This window comes from Pholis gunnellus (genome assembly GCF_910591455.1).
Source record: "Pholis gunnellus genome assembly, chromosome: 5".
In the NCBI taxonomy this organism is placed as follows: domain Eukaryota; kingdom Metazoa; phylum Chordata; class Actinopteri; order Perciformes; family Pholidae; genus Pholis; species Pholis gunnellus.
This window is the reverse complement of record NC_136531.1, coordinates 18,048,412-18,071,679: the sequence shown is the minus strand read 5'-3', so window position 1 is coordinate 18,071,679 and position 23,268 is coordinate 18,048,412. Positions and strand designations below refer to the sequence as shown.

At 42.9% G+C, this 23,268-nt stretch overlaps 1 protein-coding gene across 1 annotated transcript in view; it reads right to left on the bottom strand.

Annotated features, from left to right (window-relative positions):
- The window catches only part of LOC306696150 (complement C3-like), a gene marked incomplete at its 5' end in the record, with an annotated part of 28,332 nt that extends 19,729 nt beyond the window's left edge, over positions 1 to 8,603 (bottom strand). Inside the window, 16 exons of the mRNA XM_079159693.1 lie at positions 711 to 840; positions 1,087 to 1,242; positions 1,408 to 1,599; positions 1,723 to 1,817; positions 1,934 to 2,033; positions 2,310 to 2,456; positions 3,183 to 3,298; positions 3,559 to 3,679; positions 3,914 to 4,016; positions 4,219 to 4,306; positions 4,412 to 4,494; positions 5,721 to 5,809; positions 6,133 to 6,227; positions 6,452 to 6,614; positions 6,772 to 6,967; positions 8,527 to 8,603. Of these exons, the coding sequence (XP_079015819.1) occupies positions 711 to 840; positions 1,087 to 1,242; positions 1,408 to 1,599; positions 1,723 to 1,817; positions 1,934 to 2,033; positions 2,310 to 2,456; positions 3,183 to 3,298; positions 3,559 to 3,679; positions 3,914 to 4,016; positions 4,219 to 4,306; positions 4,412 to 4,494; positions 5,721 to 5,809; positions 6,133 to 6,227; positions 6,452 to 6,614; positions 6,772 to 6,967; positions 8,527 to 8,603 (1,951 nt within the window). The remainder of the gene's footprint in view (positions 1 to 710; positions 841 to 1,086; positions 1,243 to 1,407; positions 1,600 to 1,722; positions 1,818 to 1,933; positions 2,034 to 2,309; positions 2,457 to 3,182; positions 3,299 to 3,558; positions 3,680 to 3,913; positions 4,017 to 4,218; positions 4,307 to 4,411; positions 4,495 to 5,720; positions 5,810 to 6,132; positions 6,228 to 6,451; positions 6,615 to 6,771; positions 6,968 to 8,526) is intronic.
- Between the last annotated feature and the right edge of the window lie 14,665 nt (positions 8,604 to 23,268).

The following is a 23,268-nucleotide window of genomic DNA, read 5'->3' as shown; positions in this document are numbered from 1 at the left end:
AACACAGACAAGTTTTAACTTTGAAAGTTGGAACTAAACTTGATTTGTGCTTTGTGTAATTGATGTGAAACTCTTTAAATCAGAGTGAGGTCATTAATGTGGACAGGGTGAGGCTGTGAGAAAATGTTATCTACAATTACACATCCATTTGTTGAAATGTTACAACATTGTATAAATGCTTTATTATATTAAAATGCTGATGCAATAATGCAATAATATTGCAGCAATATTCTAAAACCCCTAAAATAAGGGAGGGACCATAATCACTTATGTGGCAGTCACAATAGTTCAAATGGAAATGCCTCAAAGCGTCGGTTCAACCAAAAACATATAATCTCACTTACGTCAGGTAGTATTTGGCAGATAGTTTTGGTTTTATGTGCCCAAAGTTTAAGATATCAGTTTGAGGTTTTGAAGAATTAAAAAGCTAGACAGCAATGAGAACTCTTTCTATGAAAAATATAAAAAATAGAATGCAACAAGAAATATATCTACATGTCAAAATACTGAAAATATAATGCAATTTGGTCTATGATGCTGTTCTTCTACTGTCCACTAGATGCTTACTCCTAAAAAGAAAACACTAGACTTATGGCGATGAAAAAAGTTCTACATGTGCCCACTTCTTCAAATCAGAGATATTTCATTGATACAATGTTAAAACCTAAAGGGGGGTATGTTCGGGGAAGGGGAGGGTAAAGTAGTGTCACCTTGTCTGTAGGGTGTCTCAATAGCCGTGTTGGCATAAAACATCAGCCCAGCATCGTAAAACACACCCATACCGTCCTTCCCTCCACCTGGTGTGCAGCCTGTGTCGTACTTTTCTACAATGTCCCACACCTGAGCAAGTCAGAGGTCAATCACACACACACACACATACAAACAAGACATAGGGTTACAGTATGCAAGTTAAACAAACAAATCTATAAACTCATGTGACAGATCTCATATGTACACATGAACTCATGCAATGTGTTTTGCTGCAGGACAAATTTACGCCAGATATTATTTGAAGCAAAAAGCTAACAATTTTCTTTTAAACATATTTATTTATTTTCTGAGATAAATATTAAATAAAGAAATTGCCTTTTTCTGGGTGAGACGGTGCTTGTTGTTTAGGACGTAGACACCTTTGTCAACTGCCACCAGTCCCACTGTGGCATCTGGATCTCCTGTGACCTTCAGAACAAACATCTTGCGGGGCTCATAGGAATTTTTGACTGTTGCCGATTCAAGCTTCAGCTGAATGTGAAGGGCAGGTCAGTGAATGAGACGTGCAGTTCTGTATTTTTTTAAGCAGTTTCATAAATAAAAATATGTCTGAGAAATGTACAAATTACTTTATCAGCTTGTGTGTGGGTGTTTTGTTTGCCCACTTGACTACTACATCAACGCTGCGTGTCTCACCGAGCCCATGCAGGAGTCCTTGACATCCACCCAAACAGAGTCTGATACCACTTCATTGCTGTTTGTATGGTAGTAGGCTATGATGCGGAACGATGGCAGCATTTCTTTGGTAACAGGAACTATCAGGGAAATCAGAACTTGACCTTGTGTCCTGTAACGCCCGTTGCTCACCAGCTGACCTCTGCTCAAGATCTAGGGACGCAGATTTGAACATCAGCACTTATCAGACATGCATGTATATTTTACACATGACGTGGGAGGCAACCAAAAGAGTAAAATATGTGCACACATGCACTGGTGTAAAACATCTCTCACCAGGTATGTGATGTCAGTGTGATGTTTATCCACCCGGATGAGGTTGAGGTTGATTTTCAGGTTGTCTCCTAATTCCAGCTCCGCTGTATCCACACCTGCAAATGTGACATGTTGTGATAAAACACCCAAAACATGTAGTGCATGGTGCACACTTTTCCACTGCTATCTCCTTATGTTGTACCATCTGATGTTATTTCAGGATGTCCCTCACCTATGTGGATGTAGTTTTTGCTCGTTGTTATATATGGGAGAGCTACCATGGAGGCTGATGCTTGTCTTTCAGGGCTAATGTTAGGATCATTGGTCCTTGCCTGCAATTAAAGACACACACAGGTAAGCATATACACAAACATGGATAAAGAATACTTGAAGAGTCCCAAGTCTATCCTATCTCAACTCATCTTGGCTGCTAAATAGAATGACAAACAGATATTACACTGACAAGAAGTTCACCATTGACATACTGTACAGTAAATGTGCGGATGAACAACAACATGGAGCTTGATTTCACCTCTTCAAGTGAACGTCAAAAATGTTTGCCAACGAAAGCGGAAATTTAAAAAGTGTCAAAAACTTCAGAGACTTACAGTTATTGTCAACCTTGAGTTCCCTGCCACTGTATTGATGGTAAGCTTTGCGATGCCATTGTCTTCGGTCGTGCCCTCCACCTGACCTGGATCCACCACCACTCTCAATCTTTGTGCCGGACTGCCGTCAGGATTCACAACTTCAACCTGCCATCAGAAACACAAACAGCTGAACCATCAGAAATCGACTGACTGACTCATTGAAACAGATCTTTTTAAGGTCAAACTCATGTTATTAGATTGTAGTTCTCAGTATCATGATTTAGTTCATGGTGATCTAATGGGTTGATAGACAAATTGCTTTTTTCTGTTTGTCAAAATCTGCCTGAACATCACAATGAAAGTACACAACAAAATATTGATCTAATCAATAACAGTTATGAAGAGAGCATGAAGCAGTGACTTGCACATTAACGATATACTGCCATCTGTGTTTTCTGAGAGTGGCTGTATTTCAGTAGTGTAATGTTTTTTTATTTAAGTAGAAATATAGCCATTTGATCAAATTCATTTATTCCAAACATGTAACAAATAATAACAAAATAAAACAAGAAGAAACCAATAAAATAACAAGAAACATTTACAGTTAATTCTGAATAAATACATATTATATGTTAATGTGAAAAACAATAATGAGTGTCAAAGTCCCGACAGAGACAAGGCCCCTTCCTCGTCCCTGTACCTTTGAAAACATTTATATCTGTGCTTTGATCAATTTCTTCATCGAATCCATTCAAAACATTTTCTGAGATTAAATCTTCCTCTTATAATCGCCTTCTCTGTCTGAGAAAAAAATTGGTGTGTTGCCCGAAGTGCCATGCCATAAGCCATACATATGCTGTACATTCATATAAAAGTAAATAAGTACTTTACCGCAACATCGAAGGACATTCCTGGTTTGAAATATTTTGGTGTTTTCCTGAAGTGGATGGTGTAAGGTGATGTGACGATCTGGATGCTTCTCAACTCTGCCTCCACCATTTCACTACCTGTGTGTTGATACACAAACACATTCACACAAAAACTGATGACATGAGTATTTCATTTTATCTATTATACATCTCTTGATTTTCATTGTGATTAACTGATAGAAAAATGTTATCTTGATATCTTTACTTTCTATTCTCCTCTCGTTCTTGTTTGGGGCTTTTCAGACTCTAATAATGCTGGTAGTTAGCTGGTAGTTAGCTGGTAGTTACTTTGATCAAATACACTGAAAAGCCACGTACACACAGTCTCTCTGTCTTACCGGTCTCCGTCAGCACAATGACGGCCACAAATATGGAAGTCCCCACCAGTTCATTGATGTTTGGGAAAGTGTTTGTGATGTGCGCTTTCCTCAGTGTGACCACTCCATCACCACTCTCGACCTAATGTGACACAATTTAAACATGCATCTTCAAATACAGTACAGTGGTACAGTCAGTGAACAGCCTGGTTTAATTCTGAACATCCTAAATAAATAATATATGTAGGTAGAAATGTAGCAATTCAGCTGAAATTACTGCAGATGTATGAATAACAGGAAATTATAGACATTTGTCATTTTCTAGAGTCTTGCAAAACATTAAAAAAATACAGCAAAAGTGTAAGAATGTGCTCACCTGCACTCTCTGAAGAGAACTTGGGAAGCTTTTCTTTTCACCTTTTTGCATAACTCCAAATACCACATAGGCGGTCCCATCCACCTTTTTACCAAACAGATACCTAATGCCACAAGACAGGGACATGTCAAAGCCCACAATGAAGCAAAGCAGAAAAATCAAGAACAAACAAACACAAATCAGACTAAAAAAAAAGCAAAAGCCCCAAACACAACCTTTGGACAACACCCTTTATTTTTCTTCCTGCAATCAATCTACCAGTCAAACCTGATTTCTCAAACCACGAAACAAAAGTCTTCACATACACAGCTTTGATGTCGACGGTGAGCTCTTCACTGTCCACGTAGAAGAAGGAACTCCTAGGTGTCAGTTTAACCTCAAAACTGGGCAGCACTGCAAAATGGAAAACATTTTATTGTGTGTCCAATCAGGTAACAAGACTGAATGTTGTAGGTTCATAAAGGTTTTAAATAGAAGTGCAGGTAATGAAGGACTCACCGTATTCTTTGACCTCGAACTCTGCAGAATAGCTCTGCTGCGGGTTGCTGTTGAACTTTGTCACCACCTTCCACAGTCCTGGACTACACACACACACACACACACACACACACACACACATACACATACAAAATTAAAATAATCATTTAAAGACTGAAAGTAACAACAGACTTCGGATGCGTGAGGTTATATATACATATTTATATCCCACACAAATTGAGATGTAGGCTTACACAACAGAGCTGCTGCACAGAACTTAACATCTTTATTACTGCGCTACAACACTGATGAAAGGATTTACGTTTTCAGGTTGACTTTGCATAAGATAGAAAGGGTGCACTTGTATTTTATGCCTTTGCACTGTGATACGTTTTATTTTAAATGGATTAAATGTATTTCCGTCCATTAACAATTAATATTTAGATCTTAAAAGACAAATTGATCTACAGTTCAAAGGAATAGTTTAAGCTTTTGTTGGGGAGTTAAATAAGATTATCCCCACTTTTTGTCTAACAGTGGTAAGAATCTTCTCATCTAAGTGACCCTCTCCCAAAAAGCACATGAGCTATTTCCTAAAATGTCAAACTCTTGCTTATTACATTTAAATTGACTACACCCTGATTTCCAAAGTAACACTAGATGTTCTACTCAAAAGCAAAGATGGCTGCTGCTGCTACTCTGCTAGCTAAGCTAGTTGACCTTTTAGCAGATCTCGTTTATCTTAGCTGTTTGCCTGCTGTCTCATTTACTTACTTTATATAATACATTTTATATACCAAAATGTTGGTTTATCAAATCAATATTTTTCAATTATATATTACAGATTCAGGTTGGGTCAAAAGTATCTAGATCTTGCTCAGTGAAGACGAGCAGTGAGATAAAGTGCAGTAATGACTCAGGGGTTCCAGAAACTACTTACCAACCAAGTTAAAGATCTATTACTATCACAGCCAGGCTCTCATAACATGAGCAAATGGAGTTACATTCACAAAACTCTTATCTCCAGGTCATGTCTTGGCCTTAATTGGCTCAAATGAAAAGTCTCAGTATTCAGTGTGTCTTCACACTTTATACACCGTATGACTTACATACTTCTATTTAGTTGCTGTCAAAACACTAAATTAGCAACATGGTAATTCATTGTAAAAAACGCGACATAAACATGTTAAAATATAGGCTACTATATAGACATTTTGAGATGAATTTACCTGCCATCCATGTGTATCCAAAGTGTAAATAAACCACTTAACAACAAAATGTATAAAAATGCAATATGGAAAATATAATTGAAATCAGATAATCTACTAACCTGACAATTTCAGCAAGTTTGAATTCTCCAGAGTGGATCCCTGATTTCAAAGCGACTGAATCAATTGGTAAAACGATGTCTTCAGGGGTCTAAAATGAACAGTTTTAAATAACCGTTAACAGAGAGCCGTGGTAAGTTACAAAATAATTCAGTAAATCCATGTCACATTTTAAATATGTCTTTTGTCTACGTCCTCATCAACGTCACTATACATTGCCTATAGACTGTATGATAGTGACACTTTTAGTGACACAATTTCTAAACTGTGTTTGTCTCCAAATGAAGGAAAAGGCTGTCTTTAATGTGTAAATCCACCACTAGAGGGAGACATGCATGTATTTTTACTCCCAGTTACAGCTTATTATATGATATCACTTTAAATTCTGTGCTTATCATAGATAAATCACAATACCACAATCTCGATGGAAATAGAAGTATCAGTTTTAGTTGCATCATCCCTCTCTACTGGCTCCATACGAGGCGTCACTGCAAACATCCTGTAGTGAACTGACATAGAGAGAGAAAGAAGTTAATTTTGCTGCTGAGGGTTGCAGGGCGGTGATGCTATTTTGGGTCATGTGACTGTTTAAAAACGTTTTGAAAAGAAGGGCTCTTTTAACTTCACAGTCATTTACAGTAATATAATTTTTTTGGAATTTGGAAAATAGACACTTAAAGACATTCTCACAGAAGTAGGTGTGTTTTTCATACTGATGCAGATTTGTACTCACCTCTGCTGTTGGGGGTGTAGAGGGTCTTATCAGTCTGTATGAAGATGTACCCGGACTGAAAGGACACTAAGACCACTTTCTCCAGCAGTTGGCCAGGAAACTGAGCTTGCAGGTACACATACTGCTTCATGGTGGCATCCTTACTGAAGTCTCCAGCAGGGATCTGAAACCAGTATGAAGAGACGCCAGTAGTGCATCAGTAGCAGGGTAGGGAGGTCTAAATCCTGTTCATTTCTGGATTCATTGATAGATTATTTGTGGCCATGTAAGTTAGCAACAGTCAGAGATAATTACATACACAGTGACGGTATTTAACTTACCGTTATTTCTCCGAGCTGCTGGAAGTCATTTGCAGTATTAAGTGTCACAGATGTAGTTGTCAGCATTTGGTTTTTGGTTGGATGGTTCATCACGTTGATTTGGACATTGATGGCTGCTCCAGTGCAGTCTTGACACTCCACAAAGATTTTTTCTGCTGTACCTACACGCAACAAGTTGGGGGCAGACAGCACCTTCCTGCAGAGCAGCGGGGAGAGAGGAAGATATGGAGTAATATTAATATTCTGTATTCAGTGTGTAGAAAACATTTCGGGCACCATAAAACACCAGTGGTGGGCCGTCAGGGCCAGCAAGGCCTTCTCTGCTGGTGCCTAAACAGAATCACAAAGTTATATCTATTCTATAATTTCATAATGTTTCTTAAATACACTACATCTTTTATATTTTATAAAAATATTTTTCCCATTATCTTATTTTCTTATTGCACAGCTACTGTCTTCCTCAGTTGCTCTGCTTCCAGTGCAGCACGTTTTAAGTAGAGCTTTTGTATTTGTAAATGCAGTGCAATCCACAAAGAAATACATACAAATCCACAAACAAATAGAAAAATCCACACACCAATACACACAAATGCAGAAATATATTTGTGATTTTATGCGTGCATTGGAATGTATTTGTGAATCGTTCTGCGTGCATTTGTGAGTCTTTCTGTGTGCATTTGCAATTATTGAGACTGATCTGACCCCATATAAAACACACACACACAACCAAAAAAGTGCATTCAGTGGAGTGCAGATCTGCGCCTGGTGTGTCTCCCTCTCCCCTGAGTTGAATCTCACTCAGTTGTCCTTCTAGGCTCCCTCAGAGTCATGATGGTGTCAAAGATTTAAATAAAAAAAAGGGGACTTACTCATCTTGTATTGTGCCTGACTTTATTGGATCATCGCGTATAACGTGTGGTATGGAATTAATCTGCAGATGCTCCAGTTCAAAATTAGATAAACATCAGTTTTCATACCACGACAAAAGACAAAATGTCACCTGCAAAAGTGAGGCCTGTGTACGACCCCTGACTGGTAACCCCTCATCACAGCTATCGGCCTTACTGAGAGCATGAGTGCCCTTTTCTTGTGAGATGTTTGTGTGGTTGATGAAGGAAACCTTTTCAGTATTTCACAAGAAAAAAGTCTGAAAAAATAAACATGGTTTTGTGTAACAGAAATGTTTTTCATCTTCTGACTTCTCAGATTTATCTTGGTTCCAAAGCCTCAGGTTGAGAACCACTGTCTTAGAGACTGTGAGTTAAAGTTTAATTTCACCCAAATCACCAAGATAAACAAACCTGTTTGCCCAGATGAGGATCTTGACTGCATGGACTTCACCCACAATGAGTAATGTATTGATTACTTTGATGAAGATCCAGCACTGGACCAACAGAACATTTCATCATGGCTCTAGACTCTTGCCCTGTCTGGCTTTAGGTATCATTGTGCAAACTCTGAAGCAAATTTAGGGCCAACTAACTGGCCTCATTTGAAAGTCCACACTACCTTGTGACACAAACGGCAAACTGGACCATAGCTTCTCATTATTTAAGACACAAGTCAAACAAATATTTATACACTTTTTACATTTTAAATTTAATGCAGATATCGTTGTTGCTCTCATTACATTTCAACCAATAATAATGTGAATACCAGGAAGAAGAACAAATGAACAAACTGCATAATTAAGCTCTGTTTTTGATGAAATTCAAGCCCAGGGGCAGTGTGTAAAGGAAAGGCAGGTCTACTTACAATGGAGCTCCATCAGCCAGAGAAGTCATGGAGGCCAAGGCCACAGAGGCCACCAGCCACAGCAGAGTCCTACTCATCCTCCTGACTGATCCTGATCTGCTGTCAATGGAGACACTGTACTGCACCCTCCTTTTATACTCCCTCCACCCTCCTCCTGCACCCCCAATTCACCTCGCCAAGTGTTTATGCAACTGTACACAAACACATTATCATTAACATTATTTCCGAGCAGCAGTTGAGAAACTGTTGAACTCGTATAAACTTTGCTGTGAAGAAAAAGATAAAACAGTAGAAAATCAATGAGGGTTTATGTGTTAGACTAACTTCTAGGCATACAGCTGAATGAACAGTTTAACTTTTTTATTATTTTGAGTTCCTTCTGAATCTTGTTCTGGACCTGATAAATCAGCATATTACAAAAAAACAAAACATATTGAACATGCAAACAGACAACTACTCAGGTGAGAGTCATGTTGAGTAATTTCTGGGAAAAGTGAGTTTGAACAGCAGGGACTTTACTCGATGACGAAATAATGATCAAAATAAAATAAGTTAATAAATACCTTTAAGTTATTGAAGTTGATTTTTTGAGTATTCACAAAGGCTCAATGATGTGAATGGAGGTTGCAAATGTATACAAACTTTTTGAATATCCGCAGAATGACTGGATATGATGGACCCCATTGTTTTTTTTATTTCTTGGGCCGGATACTGACGAAGGAGGAAAATGCAGTTTATGGTCCCCCAAGTAACCAGTTGGCCCCAATTATTCTGAAATAATATTTGTGAACTGATAATTTGTCAATTTACATTATTGAATCCTTCCTATAGGCAAAATATGTGAACATTTACATTTTTGTTCTTTAGTTTTTTAATTTAAGTTACAAATACAGTAAACTATAAAATATAGCGGTTTATTTTACTGATTCAAATTTACTATGTACGTTTTTAAGGAGCTGTCGCTTAAAATAAAATAAAAAAGTAAATTTAAACTGTAAACATTTTGATTGTATCTTCTGAATGTAGACTTGGGAGATCAGGTGATGAATACAAGAAGTTATTAACCCTCCGAAAGTTCAAATGTCCAGTATCAGCCTCTGTGATTGGTCGAAATACAATAAACCCCTAATGGCTTTGGCAGTTATCAGCTCAGTGTTTGGTTGAAGTCGTCCAGACTCCTCCTGCTCTGTTGGTCATCTGTCCAGCTCCTCTGTGTCCCCTTTGATGTCCCCTTTGATGTCTCTGGTCCTCAACCTATTCCCTTATATGGTCGTGAAGAGCCTGTCCTCTGCATTCCTCACTGACCCTATCTCCCCTGCTCTCTCTGCCTCATGGCTCAGAACCCCCATACCTATGTGACTGTACTTTGGTTCAATACTTCCAATGATTATGTTGAAGACTCCTACAAGTAAACTTATTGCAAACATATAAAATCTTCCATAAGTAAACATCCTGTAATTCAGGTCTATTTGAATAATTTCAATGGAATTATAACACTAACACTTGTGACACGGCGTGTAGTTATGTGGAGGATGATCTGGCCAAAGGTGATTTGTTGTACAGTCTTATTGCAGAGGGCAGGAATGTTTTCCTGTATCTGTCCTTGTGACAGCGGAGCTGGATTAGTCTGTTGGAGACTGCAGTAGGTGGTGGAGAGGGTGATCAGGGTTATCCAATATGGATAATAGTTTCTTCAGTGTCCTCCTCTCCACCACCTGTAGTCTTGTTTACAACCAATGATGGAGCCGGCCTTCTTAATCAGTCTATTAAGTCTGTTGGTGTCTCCGGCTCCAATGCTGCTCCCCCAGCAGACTACGGCGAAGTACAGTGCACTGGCCAAAACAGACTGGTAGAACATCTCCAACATCTTGCTGCACACGTCGAAGGATCGAAGCTTCCTCAAGAAAAAGAGTCGACTCATCCCCTTCTTGTACACAGCGTTGATGTTGGTCTTCCAGTCTGTTGTCGATGGAGACACCCAGGTACTTGTAATCCTCCACCATGTCCACATCCTCTCCCAGAACTCTCAGCAGTTGTGGGGCCGTCGTCTTCCTCCTAAAGTCTACCACCATCTCTCTGGTCTTGGCCCGTTCAGCATCAGGTGATTTCTAACGGCCCACTCCACAAAGTCATCCACTACTGCCCTGTACTCCTCCTCCCGTCTGTCCCTTATACACCCGACCACTGCAGAGTCATCAGAGAACTTCTGCAGATGGCATGACACAGAGTTGTATTGGAAGTCAGTGGTGTACAAGGTGAACAGGAAGGGAGACAGAACAGTTCCCTGTGGGGCTTCAATATCACTGACCACCACATCATACAGCACATGGCCCAGTCGGACAAACTGTGGTCTGCCCGTGAGGTAGTCAGTGATCCAGGAGACGGTGGACGCGTTAACCCCCACCACCCGCAGCTTCTCACTCAGGTTTGTTCAGCAAAAGGCCTGTATTGGGTGGATAAGACACCCTGGGCCCAAGGAATGTGCCACACCTAGAGTTTCAGCCGAAACTTAACACTTGTATGGTGTTGATATTTTTGTTAAACAGCCAGTGTTCGTGGGTCTGGTGGACCCGCTGCATTTTGGGGTTTTTAATTCAACACAATCAAACTATTTTATGTTAAAATACTCAAAAGATGTTTACCTCATCCCAATTACAAGCAATATAAACAGCATATATGGTTAATATTTGCCTTTTACCTTTGTTAGGTCACATTTATGAATTAAAGTGCTTCTCGTTTTTTGTTTAAAATTGTCGCATGTGATGTTTCCAACTCTCAGTCCTTGATTTTTCTCAGGGGCTCCTCCATTTGACTTCCCCGTGTAGACTTGTAAGTTCCAAGCATATGAGGAAGTGGCATCACAGGCAGCCCAGATATTTATACCATATTTTGCAGGTTTAGATGGTATATACTGCCTAAAGAGGCAGCAGCCCCTAAATGGCAGCAGCTGCTCATCAATGGTGACATTAGGCCCAGTGCTGTAAAACAGGGGGAGGCGGTGCACCCACTTGTCCCACACTGCCCTGATGGCAGCTAGCTTGTCTCTCTGCCGTTGAGCTGGTCTGTCGTCTCGTTTATAAAAGCGGATAATCCTGGAAATTATGTGGAAGTTTTCCAGAGACGGAAAAGTTCTCTGCCAGTTTCTGCATCCCACAGGGATTCTGTGGATTCCCCTTTGGACCTGAAAACTCCAGCAAGGATAAGCAGGCATGTGAATGGGTATGGTCCATCTCCTTCCACCTCTCTCCAAAAACACGCCTTCCTTCTAAATTATTGCAATCCAGAATAATTTTCTTGATGTCCTGCACATGAGTAACTGCCATCCGTGTTGGCCCTGGTTGCATCCTTATCACATTGGCAGCCAAGCGGGGTGGCTCATTTCTTGGGCAAGAAGATTTAGTGTATTTTCCTCAATACTTATGAAACAGCATACGTGCATGAACTCTGTCCTTTCCAGGAGCAGATGCATGGAGTGTAGGAGGCATGTCCTTAATTTATGCGCCCTGTGACATGTACAGATGTTTTATATTATCAGAGCAGGCATACGAGGAGGAGCAGGAGGCCCATGTCTGAGACATGTTTTATTAGGGGTCCTGGAAAGGACAGCATCATCTGTATTTAAGGGGACGAAGACTCTCCGGTCGGCAGAGCCATTTTGAATTGACTGAGGTCTCTCCGGGCGTGCTAGCCGTCCGTATGACATGTGTTGCTTGTTTGTAATAAACTTCATTATACAGCAAGAGCAGTGTCCGCGGATCTTCCTTCATCATCACTTCAACATCACTGTCGCTTGAAATATACGACAAACTTGGCGTCACGAACTGAGCGGATGTTGCCTGCGATTTTTCGTCATCTTCATATACGGTGAGCTCCCTCGATTGAATGCTGGTCATCCATTGGGGCTGTTATATGTAGATTGCTTGGTCACACCGTAAAATAAGAATCTCTTTATGGACATGTCCTGTTGATTTGATGTTTGAAGTGAAACTCCGTGCTAAATTTAATTTAATTTGCATAAGGAAATACGCAAAAAGGGGGAATGAATATAGAGAAGATAAAAAAGTGAAGAAAAGAAGTATGAGAAATACAAGGAATAGATTAGAATAGCTTCATTGTAACGATAAGGCGTGCTAAATAGACACAACTTCTTAATGGTAAGACATGCATATTAGCCACTGTGTAACGATGGCTTTGACATAGTCAGGAATTAAGTTAGAAAGACAAAATTGGGAAACCTGGATCCAGGTAATTTGAATAAATAAATGTAAAAAGTGATAAGAGACAGAGTAATGAGAGAGAGATAAGCTTAAAGGAAATGATCATATGATGGAGCCGCAAAATCGGATAGGATAGAGCCCTCAGTGGAGGAGCGTAGTACGGGCCGAAAAAACCTGGAACAACACCTTATGGTCAGTTTGATAACTGGAGAATGTAGAATAAAAATTTGATTGACTGTTACCACTCTGGCATTTGTTGACGAACAGTGTCTGATGCAGCCTCTCATCGGATATTTACATCTCAGAGGTAGCAGAAATTTTATGAGAAAAATAATGGTAAAGCGGCAAAAGCATGCTATAATATCTGTATGGTATAAATGGTGTGCGCGCTGAATATCGGGTGTTTACTTTGGGAGAGCAGAGCTGGGTGAAATTGTGTGTGCGTCTGTTACCGGGTGTGTGTGTGTGTGAGATTTGGCTGCTAATGTGTTCCAGCTGTGTGCTATGAAAACTGCAGGAGGAGAGGAGACATGTTTAAAGTTAAAAGAAAAAACACATTATGATTGAATAATCATATAACGGTTGTGATTTGAGAACGGGACATTTAATAACTTGTAAGGACAGATATGTTGCCCGATGTATTGAATAAACGAAAAAATGAAATGAGCTTCTTTTGAGAAGACGTAATGAATTAAGCGAGGTGTTGGATAAAAATGAGCTTCTTTTGAGAAGACGTAATGAATTTAATGAGTTAATAAATAAAACATGAGCTCTTCTTAAAAGGGACGTAATACAACAAATGAGTTATTGAATACATAATGAACTTCGTTTAAGAAGGGTAGCACCCCCCCTCACTCGTCTCAAAATTCCCTCCAGATGGAGGTCGGAAGGTGTGTGTGTGAGAGTGCACAGTGAAAATAACACTTTCCTGTGAGATACAGAAAATTCCTTTGCCGTTTGAACTGTTTGTTTCATTTGGAAGGGGTTTCATTTAGGAATAAAGTTTATGATGCTGTTAAAGGGACCTAAGGGGTTCATAAGAAACTAAATCATTGCCTGTTTTCTTGTCTTTATGTCATTTACGATGAATGAGAATTAAGACTGAAGACAAGACAGAGGGCCGGTGCCTCACGGAGTGTGGCTTGCTGACGTCTACTGAGAGGCTTCTGTTTCAATCCACAAAAGGCCGGTACAACTTTATCCACAAACTCTTTAGCAAAAACAAAACCTGAATTTTCCATATGTGTATGTGTTCTCAGTCGTGGTTAATATGGGTGGTACACATTTTTAACCTGCTTTCATTTATAAGCCTAAAAGGATACTGACCTGCTCAAACACACATGAAAGAATACATGCTCTAGCCAGTTAGGAGAAATAAATAAGTAAATAAATAGAAACTTGGCAACTGACTGACCAGTGAATGCATTTAATTAATTAATGGCGAATGACTGTTTGGTCTAAACTCTGCTGGCAATTGCAGATGTCAATTTGTTATTTGTGCGTGATTTGTTCTGATCTGTGCTGTAGTGGACATTCAGTATTGTGACTGTTTGACGATTTGAGCTGAATATTGGGTGATAATTAGGCGATTGTCTTACAGAGATTAAGTCCACATTTGGTGACAGTCAGTCACTTGTGGGAGCGCGTGATCTTTTTGTCAGACATTATAAGTGGACTTTGGGTTGTGCTATTGCATTAATGAGCTCTTGCTCCTTTGGCATTATCAAATTGATTTATTGGTTAATTAATTGATGGGGTAATTTGTTGTTTGGTTGATTGATTGGGTCTTGATGTGGTTGTTGACTGATGGATTGATTTGTTGGTTTACAAATTGGTTAATTGATTGATTGCTTAATTTCGTAATTGGTTAATTGCTTAGTGATTTTATTTTATTTTTTTTAAAAGGGGGGGGAAGTGCTCCTCCGCGAATCGCCACCTTACCGTGGTGGAGGAGTTTGCGTGGCTCAGTGATCCTGGGAGCTATGTTGTCCGGGGCAGTAGCCCCTGGTAGGGTCTCCCAAGGCAAACAGGCCTCAGGGGAGAGCCCAGACTAAAAGCGGTTCAAAAGAACCCCAATGATAAGCAGCCCACGGACTTCAGCCACCTCGCCCGGACAAGGGAAACCGGGGCACCCTCCCGGAGCCAGACCCAGGAGGGGAGCTCGTCGGCGAGCGTCTGGTGGCGGGCCTTCGCCCATGGGGCCCGGTCGGGCTCAGCCCGAAGAAACAACATGGAGCAGCCACCCTGTGGACCCACCACCCGTAGGGACAAGCATCGGGGTCGGGTGCAATGCAGACCGGGCGGCAGGTCAGGCCGGAGGCCTGGGCGAGCCGATTACCGGCAGCATAGACTAGCTCTAGGGACGTGGAACGTCACCTCACTAGCGGGGAAAGAGCCGGAGCTGGTGCAGGAGGTGGAGCGATACCAGCTAGATATAGTTGGACTCACCTCCACACACAGTACTGGCTCTGGAACCAAGCTCCTGGAGAAGGGTTGGACTTTGTCCTTTTCCGGAGTTGCCCAAGGTGAGAGGCGCCGGGCGGGAGTGGGGATACTCACGAGCCCCCGGCTGAGCGCCGCTGTGTTGGAATTCTCCCCAGAGAACGAGAGGGTCGCCTCCATGCGCCTACGGGTTGCGGGGAGCAAGGCTCTGACTGTGGTTTGTGCTTATGCACCAAACAGCAGTTCAGAGTATCCGGCCTTCTTGGAGTCGGTGGGAGGGGTCCTGGAAAGGGCGCCGCCTGCCGACTCCATAGTTCTCCTGGGGGACTTCAACGCGCACGTGGGCAATGACGGAGAAACCTGGCGGGGGGTGATTGGGAGGAACGGCTTGCCCGATCTGAACCCGAGTGGTGTCTCGTTATTGGACTTCTGTGCTAGCCATGGTTTGGCCATAACGAACACCATGTTCGAACATAAGGTGGCTCATAAGTGTACCTGGTACCAGAACACCTTAGGCCGGAGATCAATGATCGACTTTGTAATTGTATCATCTGATCTGCGGCCGTATGTCTTGGACACTCGGGTGAAGAGAGGAGCAGAGCTGTCAACTGATCACCATCTGGTGGTGAGTTGGATCAGATGGCAGGGGAACCGGTTGGAAAGACCCGGCAAGCCCAAACGTATAGTGAGGGTGAACTGGGAACGTCTGGCGGAGGACCCTGTCCGGGAGGTCTTTAACTCCCACCTCCGGAAGAACTTGTCACACATCCCGAGGGAGGTTGGGAACATGGAATCCGAATGGACCATGTTCAAAGCCTCTATTGTGGACGCGGCCGCTAGGAGCTGTGGCCGGAAGGTCATCGGTGCCTGTCGTGGCGGCAACCCGAGAACCCGATGGTGGACACCGGAGGTGAGGGAAGCTGTCAAGCTGAAGAAGGAGGCCTTCAGGGCCTGTCTGGCCCAGGGGTCTCCTGAAGCAGCTGAGAGGTACCGGGAGGCCAGAAGGACTGCAGCTGCGGTGGTCGCGGGTGTTCGGGGAGGCCATGGAGAAGGACTTTCGGTTGGCCTCAAGGAGGTTCTGGCAAACCATCCGACGGCTCAGGAAGGGAAAGCAGGGCCTACCCCAGGCTGTTCTCAGCAGGGGGGGGGAACTGTTGACCCGGACGGGGGACATCGTCGGGCGGTGGAAAGAACACTTTGAGGAACTCCTAAACCCGACCAACATGTCCTCTTCAGAGGAGGCAGCGCCTGAAGACCTGGGGGGCTCGCCCATATCCCTGGCAGATGTCGCTAAGGTAGTCAAAAAGCTCCTTGGTGGCAAGGCGCCGGGGGTGGATGAGATCCGCCCTGAGATGCTGAAGGCGCTGGACACTGTTGGGCTGTCTTGGCTGACACGCCTCTTCAGTGTCGCATGGGGGTCGGCATCAGTGCCCATGGACTGGCAGACCGGGGTGGTGGTTCCCATTTTCAAAAAGGGGGACCGGAGAGTGTGCTCGAATTATCGGGGTATCACACTACTCAGCCTCCCGGGGAAAACTTATGCCAGGGTGCTGGAAAGGAGGCTCCGACCGTTTGTCGAACCTCGGATTCAAGAGGAGCAGTGCGGATTCCGTCCCGGCCGTGGAACAGTGGACCAGCTCTTCACCCTCGCAAGACTACTGGAGGGGTTCTGGGAGTTTGCCCAACCAGTCTACATGTGTGTTGTGGACTTGGAAAAGGCTTTCGACCGGGTCCCTCGGGGGTTCTTGTGGGGGGTGCTGCGGGAGTATGGGGTGCCGGACCTGTTACAACGGGCTATCCGGTCTCTGTACGACTGCAGTAGGAGCTGTGTCCGCATTCTCAGCAATAAGTCAGACACGTTCCCGGTGGGTGTTGGCCTCCGCCAGGGCTGCCCTTTGTCACCGGTCCTGTTCGTGACTTTCATGGACAGGGTTTCTAGGCGCAGCCGGGCGGTGGAGAACGTCAGGTTCGGGGGTCTCGGGATCACCTCTCTGCTATTTGCAGACGATGTGGTCCTGTTGGCCTCCTCGGATCGTGACCTCCAGCATTCATTGGGGCGGTTTGCAGCCGAGTGTGAAGCGGCGGGGATGAGAGTTAGCACCTCCAAATCCGAGGCCATGGTGCTCTGCCGGAAATTGGTGGATTGCTCCCTCCAGGTGGGGACGGAGTGCCTACCTCAAGTGAAGGAGTTTAAGTATCTCAGGGTCTTGTTCACGAGTGAGGGTAAGATGGAGCGGGAGATCGACAGGCGGATCGGTGCGGCTGCAGCAGTAAAGCAGGCGCTGCACCGGACCGTCTTGGTGAAGAGAGAGCTGAGCCGGAAGGCAAAGCTCTCAATTTACTGGTCGGTCTACGTTCCTACCCTCACCTATGGTCACGAACTCTGGGTCGTGACCGAAAGGACAAGGTCGCGGGTACAAGCGGCCGAAATGAGTTTCCTCCGTAGGGTGGCCGGGCTCAGCCTTAGAGATAGGGTAAGGAGCTCGGACATCAGGAGGGAACTTGGAGTCGAGCCGCTACTCCTTCGCATCGAAAGGAGTCAGCTGAGGTGGTTCGGGCATCTGATTAGGATGCCTCCTGGACGCCTCCCACTAGAGGTTTTCCAGGCACGTCCAACTGGGAAGAGACCCCGGGGAAAACCCAGAACACGCTGGAGGGATTATATCTCCCAGCTGGCCTGGGAACGCCTCGGGATCCCCCAGTATGAGCTGGAAAATGTTGCGGGCGAGAGGGAAGTCTGGGTCAGCCTGCTTGGCCTGCTGCCACCGCGACCCGACCCCGGATAAGTGGAGGAAAATGGATGGATGGATGGATGGAAGTAATCTAAATAGCTTTGAGTAGTTTTAAGTTTAGCAATTACTTCTTAAAGTACAATAACGGAACATAAGGAAGCCTTATAATGGGAAAAAGGACATTAAAAGTCCAAAAGTAATCACTCCTGTTGATGTAGTACAGAAGAATAATCCTTTAATTAGAGACATCGCAAACATTGCAAAAATATCGGAAAAATGGCATAAACGCTCGCCTGAAATTGACCAACCATGGCCAGTGGAGGGGACTCTTAACCCAGATGTAATTAAAATAATGATGGTACTTGTATCCACATACAAGGCAGAGCGAAAAAGGGGAGAAAATGCAAAGAGAAGAGGCAAGTGGAGCTTGGCATTCTCCAGTTGTTTAAAAATGAGGGACAGAAACTGATCAAAGCTGCAAACGATAAGAGGGATAAAGATGCAGAAGAAATAAAACAAAATACAAAACTAACAGAAAAACTGATGAAAGACACCAATTCAGTGTTCTCACATATGAACCCAGTGAAGGGACCGCCACCTTATGAGATAGGGGCGAAGTCTAAGGAAATCTATCCTCAGACCACAGTGATCATTCAGGAGGGGGACTACCATATCAGAGACAAGGAGGGCATAATAATAGAAACAGGTCAAGCAGAGTCAACTATAACGATGTATCCAGGATCCAAAAGTACGAAGAAAACATGGTTTGGATCTGGGACGCAAAAGCTGGAATATGGAGACGAGAGTGGCCAAAGTGATGCGGAAGAGAGCAGGGGAGGATATGACCCTGCAGTCAGGCGGATGCTGACCAAAGCGGAAAAGAGAGGAGATGCTACCACTAATGACAGTGAGGATGAAGACCGCCAGGAAGAAGACGCCCGGATGACTTTAAGAGAGGTCGAAGTAAGCATAGACCGATGCCTCTATGACAGACAAAAAGCTGATCTTCCACAAAGACAAAGAAAACTAATGAACCAGTTAGAGGAGTTGCAGACGCGGAAGGAAGAGCTAGAGAAAGAAAGCTCCGAACGATCGGCCATGAAAGATAGATTGCGCTCTAGAAAACAGTCGACACCCCACAAATTCTTTCCAGTGGTCTTCCGAGGACAGAGTTTGGAGTATAAGCCTTGGCGGAACACAGATATGTCAAGCATACTTGAAAAGTTACCTACTCTTCAAGATGGAGCACATCCTTGGATTTCGAAGTTGGAAGAGATCATGATGGGAGAGCATCCTGCCATGGGAGATATCAAGAGACTCTTGGCCAATCTCGTTGGAGTTCATGCTATGGGAGAGATTCTACAGAAAGCTGGACTTAATCGATATGTGGGAACTGCTGTGAATGATTCAGAGCTGTTTGCTGCAAGTAGAGGTCAAGTGTGCAGGGCGCTGAAAGAAACATTTCCGACAAATGTACATCCTGACAATATTTTCATTGAACCACTGGGACAGGAAGAAAACCCGAGGGCCTATGTGTCGAGAGTTCATCAAGTGTGGAGAAATGTCACAGGAAATGACCCGGAGTTGAATCAAATGGAGCAGTCAATTTTGCGAGCCAGAATACAGAAGGGCCCCTGCTAGTGAGAAGCAAGTTGGCAGAGGTGGTTGGTCTTGGAAGCATGGCAAAGGGTGTTTATACGGATCATATAGCCCACCAAGTGGAGCTGTATAGGAAAAAGGAACATGATCAGAAAGACCAGGACCAAGAGACCCTCAGGAAACTTAATCAAATACAACTGATGGATAATAAGAAGATGGAGAAGAAGCAGGCTCTGGTTATGCAGAATCAGGCTCCACTAAATCAACTAGTACCACAGCCACAGCCGAACCAGAGTCAGCTCCAATCGTTCCAGCCACCGCCGGTGGTTCCAGTCGTCTCCTACCCACAGCCAGCTTTTGATCAAGTGCAGTCCTGGAGAGGAAGAGATCAAAGAAACTTTGGAAGAGGAGGAAGGTTTAATCCAAACTTTCAACAGCAATCAAATGAATGTTATACTTGTGGACAACAAGGCCATTTTGCCCGCGAGTGCAACAGGTCAGGAGGAAATTTCCAGACTTGTTGGGTCTGATGATTCAGGAGGCGCATGGTTTAGCTCACGTTGCAAGGGGGGAAGTTAAGAGAAAGATTGCAAAGGAGTATGGTTTTTGGGCACCATGTTTGCTTGAACAGATTGATTATGTCATAGGCAGGTGCACTATCTGTCTGAAAAACAATGTTCGGAGGGGAGTGACGGTTCCTCCTGGTTACATCCCAACTCCAAGGGGTCCGATGCGTGAACTCGTTGTGGACTATGTTGACATGATAAAACCGATTGAAGGAAAAAGATATATGCTGGTCGTTGTGGACAGATTTTCACGATGGCCTGAGGCTTGTCCAACAAAACGAAAAGATGCTCAATCGGTTGCCAAGTTCTTATGCAGAGAGGTCATAAGCAGGTGGGGACTTCCAGATCGAATATTCTCAGACAATGGAAAAGAGTTTGTGGATAAGACGGTGAAATTGATTTTGCAAAAAGTAGGACGCGATAAAGATCGAATTGGTGGAGGAATATCCATTTTGAATATCTGACACTATTATAATCCTATTATTTACCTCTGTTATAGCTTGGGTAGTTTGTAGTGTTGATTTAGTTTTACTCTTTCGAGACTTTGTTTAGTCTCGAAGGGGGGGGTATAGAAACAATATGATAAAGGGACAATATGAGTTATAATTTCACATTTTACTTATAGAAGTGTTCTTATTCTGTATTGATGTTTTGATTTGTATCTGTTCTGTATGCAAAAGATACTGTTTTTCTTTTCTTTCATTCTAGTACATATGGGGAGAAGACCACTGTAAGGGTGGTGGATTGTCAGGGACTCCGATGGGCTGAATGGATTCAGACACTTCAAACATGAACATACGAATGGTCTGAAGGACTCTGAACGTGGACTGGCGATACAACATCCAGATTCAAGACGTCATCGATACTACAACTGAGAGTCAAGGCTGCTGAGAAACTGCAGTGTTATACATTCTTATGTCTTCTCATATATGTTACATTAGTAAAATAAAAAATGAATTTTCTTCTTTATGTACTAAATACTTGGGAAATGATTTTTTCTAAATGTAATGGGACCTCAGATGTTTTCTTTTTCTCGATGTTTAGGGACAGTGGGATAGGCAGGAAAAGGTCCATCGAAAGGTGCGATGGGTCGACCAGCCTGACTTTGGATATTGTTTTGTTTTGATTTGCTGAGAGTTCCATATGTATTTGTTTAAGTCATTTCCTTACACAATTCGCTTAAATTCCTCATTTCAGTGGTATGGAGTACTATGTATGGTTGCCTTGGCAGAGGGACCGTGAGGGAATTTTCCTGTCTACATTGTTTAATGGATATTTCAAGAAAGATTAGCTGCCTGACAGGTTTTTCACTCTCACTTTTATACTCCTTACAGTTGCTTTAATGTTAAAATTATGCTGTATGACGGGTTGTTTATTCTGTCATGATTATGCACCTGTATGTTCTCTTCTTTTATTTTTTCGAGACTTTGTGTAAGTCTCGAAGGGGGGAATATGTAGTGTATTTTCCTCAATACTTATGAAACAGCATACGTGCATGAACTCTGTCCTTTCCAGGAGCAGATGCATGGAGTGTAGGAGGCATGTCCTTAATTTATGCGCCCTGTGACATGTACAGATGTTTTATATTATCAGAGCAGGCATACGAGGAGGAGCAGGAGGCCCATGTCTGAGACATGTTTTATTAGGGGTCCTGGAAAGGACAGCATCATCTGTATTTAAGGGGATGAAGACTCTCTGGTCGGCAGAGCCATTTTGAATTGACTGAGGTCTCTCCGGGCGTGCTAGCCGTCTGTATGACATGTGTTGCTTGTTTGTAATAAACTTCATTATACCAGCAAGAGCAGTGTCCGCGGATCTTCCTTCATCATCACTTCAACATCACTGTCGCTTGAAATATACGACAAAGACCATTCAATTTCAGAATTTTTTGACATCCATCTTTCTTCACTTGCTAGCTGATGACGGGCTTGTTCTGGTCCTGGAGCGGGCTGCTGATGGGCTGGTCCTGTGGCTCGTCTTTGTTTTGGAACTAGCTGATGCTCAATCTAATCCTCTTCTTCAAAGTCACTGTCAGACTCTGACTTTTTAGAAATGTGATCCTCACATTCTGAATGCTCGTCCTCTACATCATCATCAAAAGCTTCTCTCTTTTCCAAAATCAATTGCAAGTCCCTCTGAGCAGAGAATCTTTTGGCCATCTTGATCAGTTGTGATAAGGAACCACACTGGCAAAGCTATATTTATTGTGTCCCACCCCCAATTTGCAGCTGGGATAGAGTATGAGCAAATAAAGATTGGTTATAAGGAAGGAGAATACCCTTATTTTCTAAAGGAAACTCTCCGCCACAAAGAGAGTTATCGCCGCGCAGCCGGAGCTCACGATCTTGAGTTTATGACCGAGGAACTCAGAAGGACCACATCGACAAAGTAATCGCACCATAAGAGGCTTAGTGAGTCTGGGCAGATTAAGGTAATAGTCCATTTATTTGCTTTGTTGTTTTGCTTAAATTACTGTGTTATTTTTATAACGTGGTGTTGTGTATGCTCAATAATCGCAGAGATTAACGAACAAGATTGTTAATGTTGTGTAGAAATTAATGTGTATTTCATACTGCTGCAATCGTGTTTTGAGATAGATCAGTCACCGCTAGTGGGATCGTTAGTTGCTATTTTATCGGTTGTTTTGGAGGATTTATTTTGTTTCGTTTTGCTTTCTCTCTTCTTCTACTAACACACACACACACACACACACACACACACACACACACACACACACAGCGTTAGCTGCATGTATATATACGGGTTGAGCTAACTACTTCAGACCCGGGCAGATAACGCAATTTCTATTGTCTCTCGCCATTTTGTAGTCTTGCACCATTTTGTGGTCTGGCGAGGCGCGGTCACGAGTGAAATTACCTCTCAATTTTGAGAGTTCGATCTATCTTCCACTTGTAGTCCCACATGACGTGTCATGTTTTAGATGACGTCCGCCATTGTCTGAGCAGTTAGACAATTCCACAATGTTGAATTTAAAACAAAAGTTTTTGGTCACTAGAAAACCATCAACAAATAATAAAAAAAACAGGGCTATGACTAGATGAGCAAATGCAAATAGATAATGTAATTATACACCACAATATGAAAGGGAAGGTTTACTTCTTGGGAAATTGAACAGTTACATTTTTTTTGTGTATCAGTAGGAATACATCTGTTCATTGATTATCG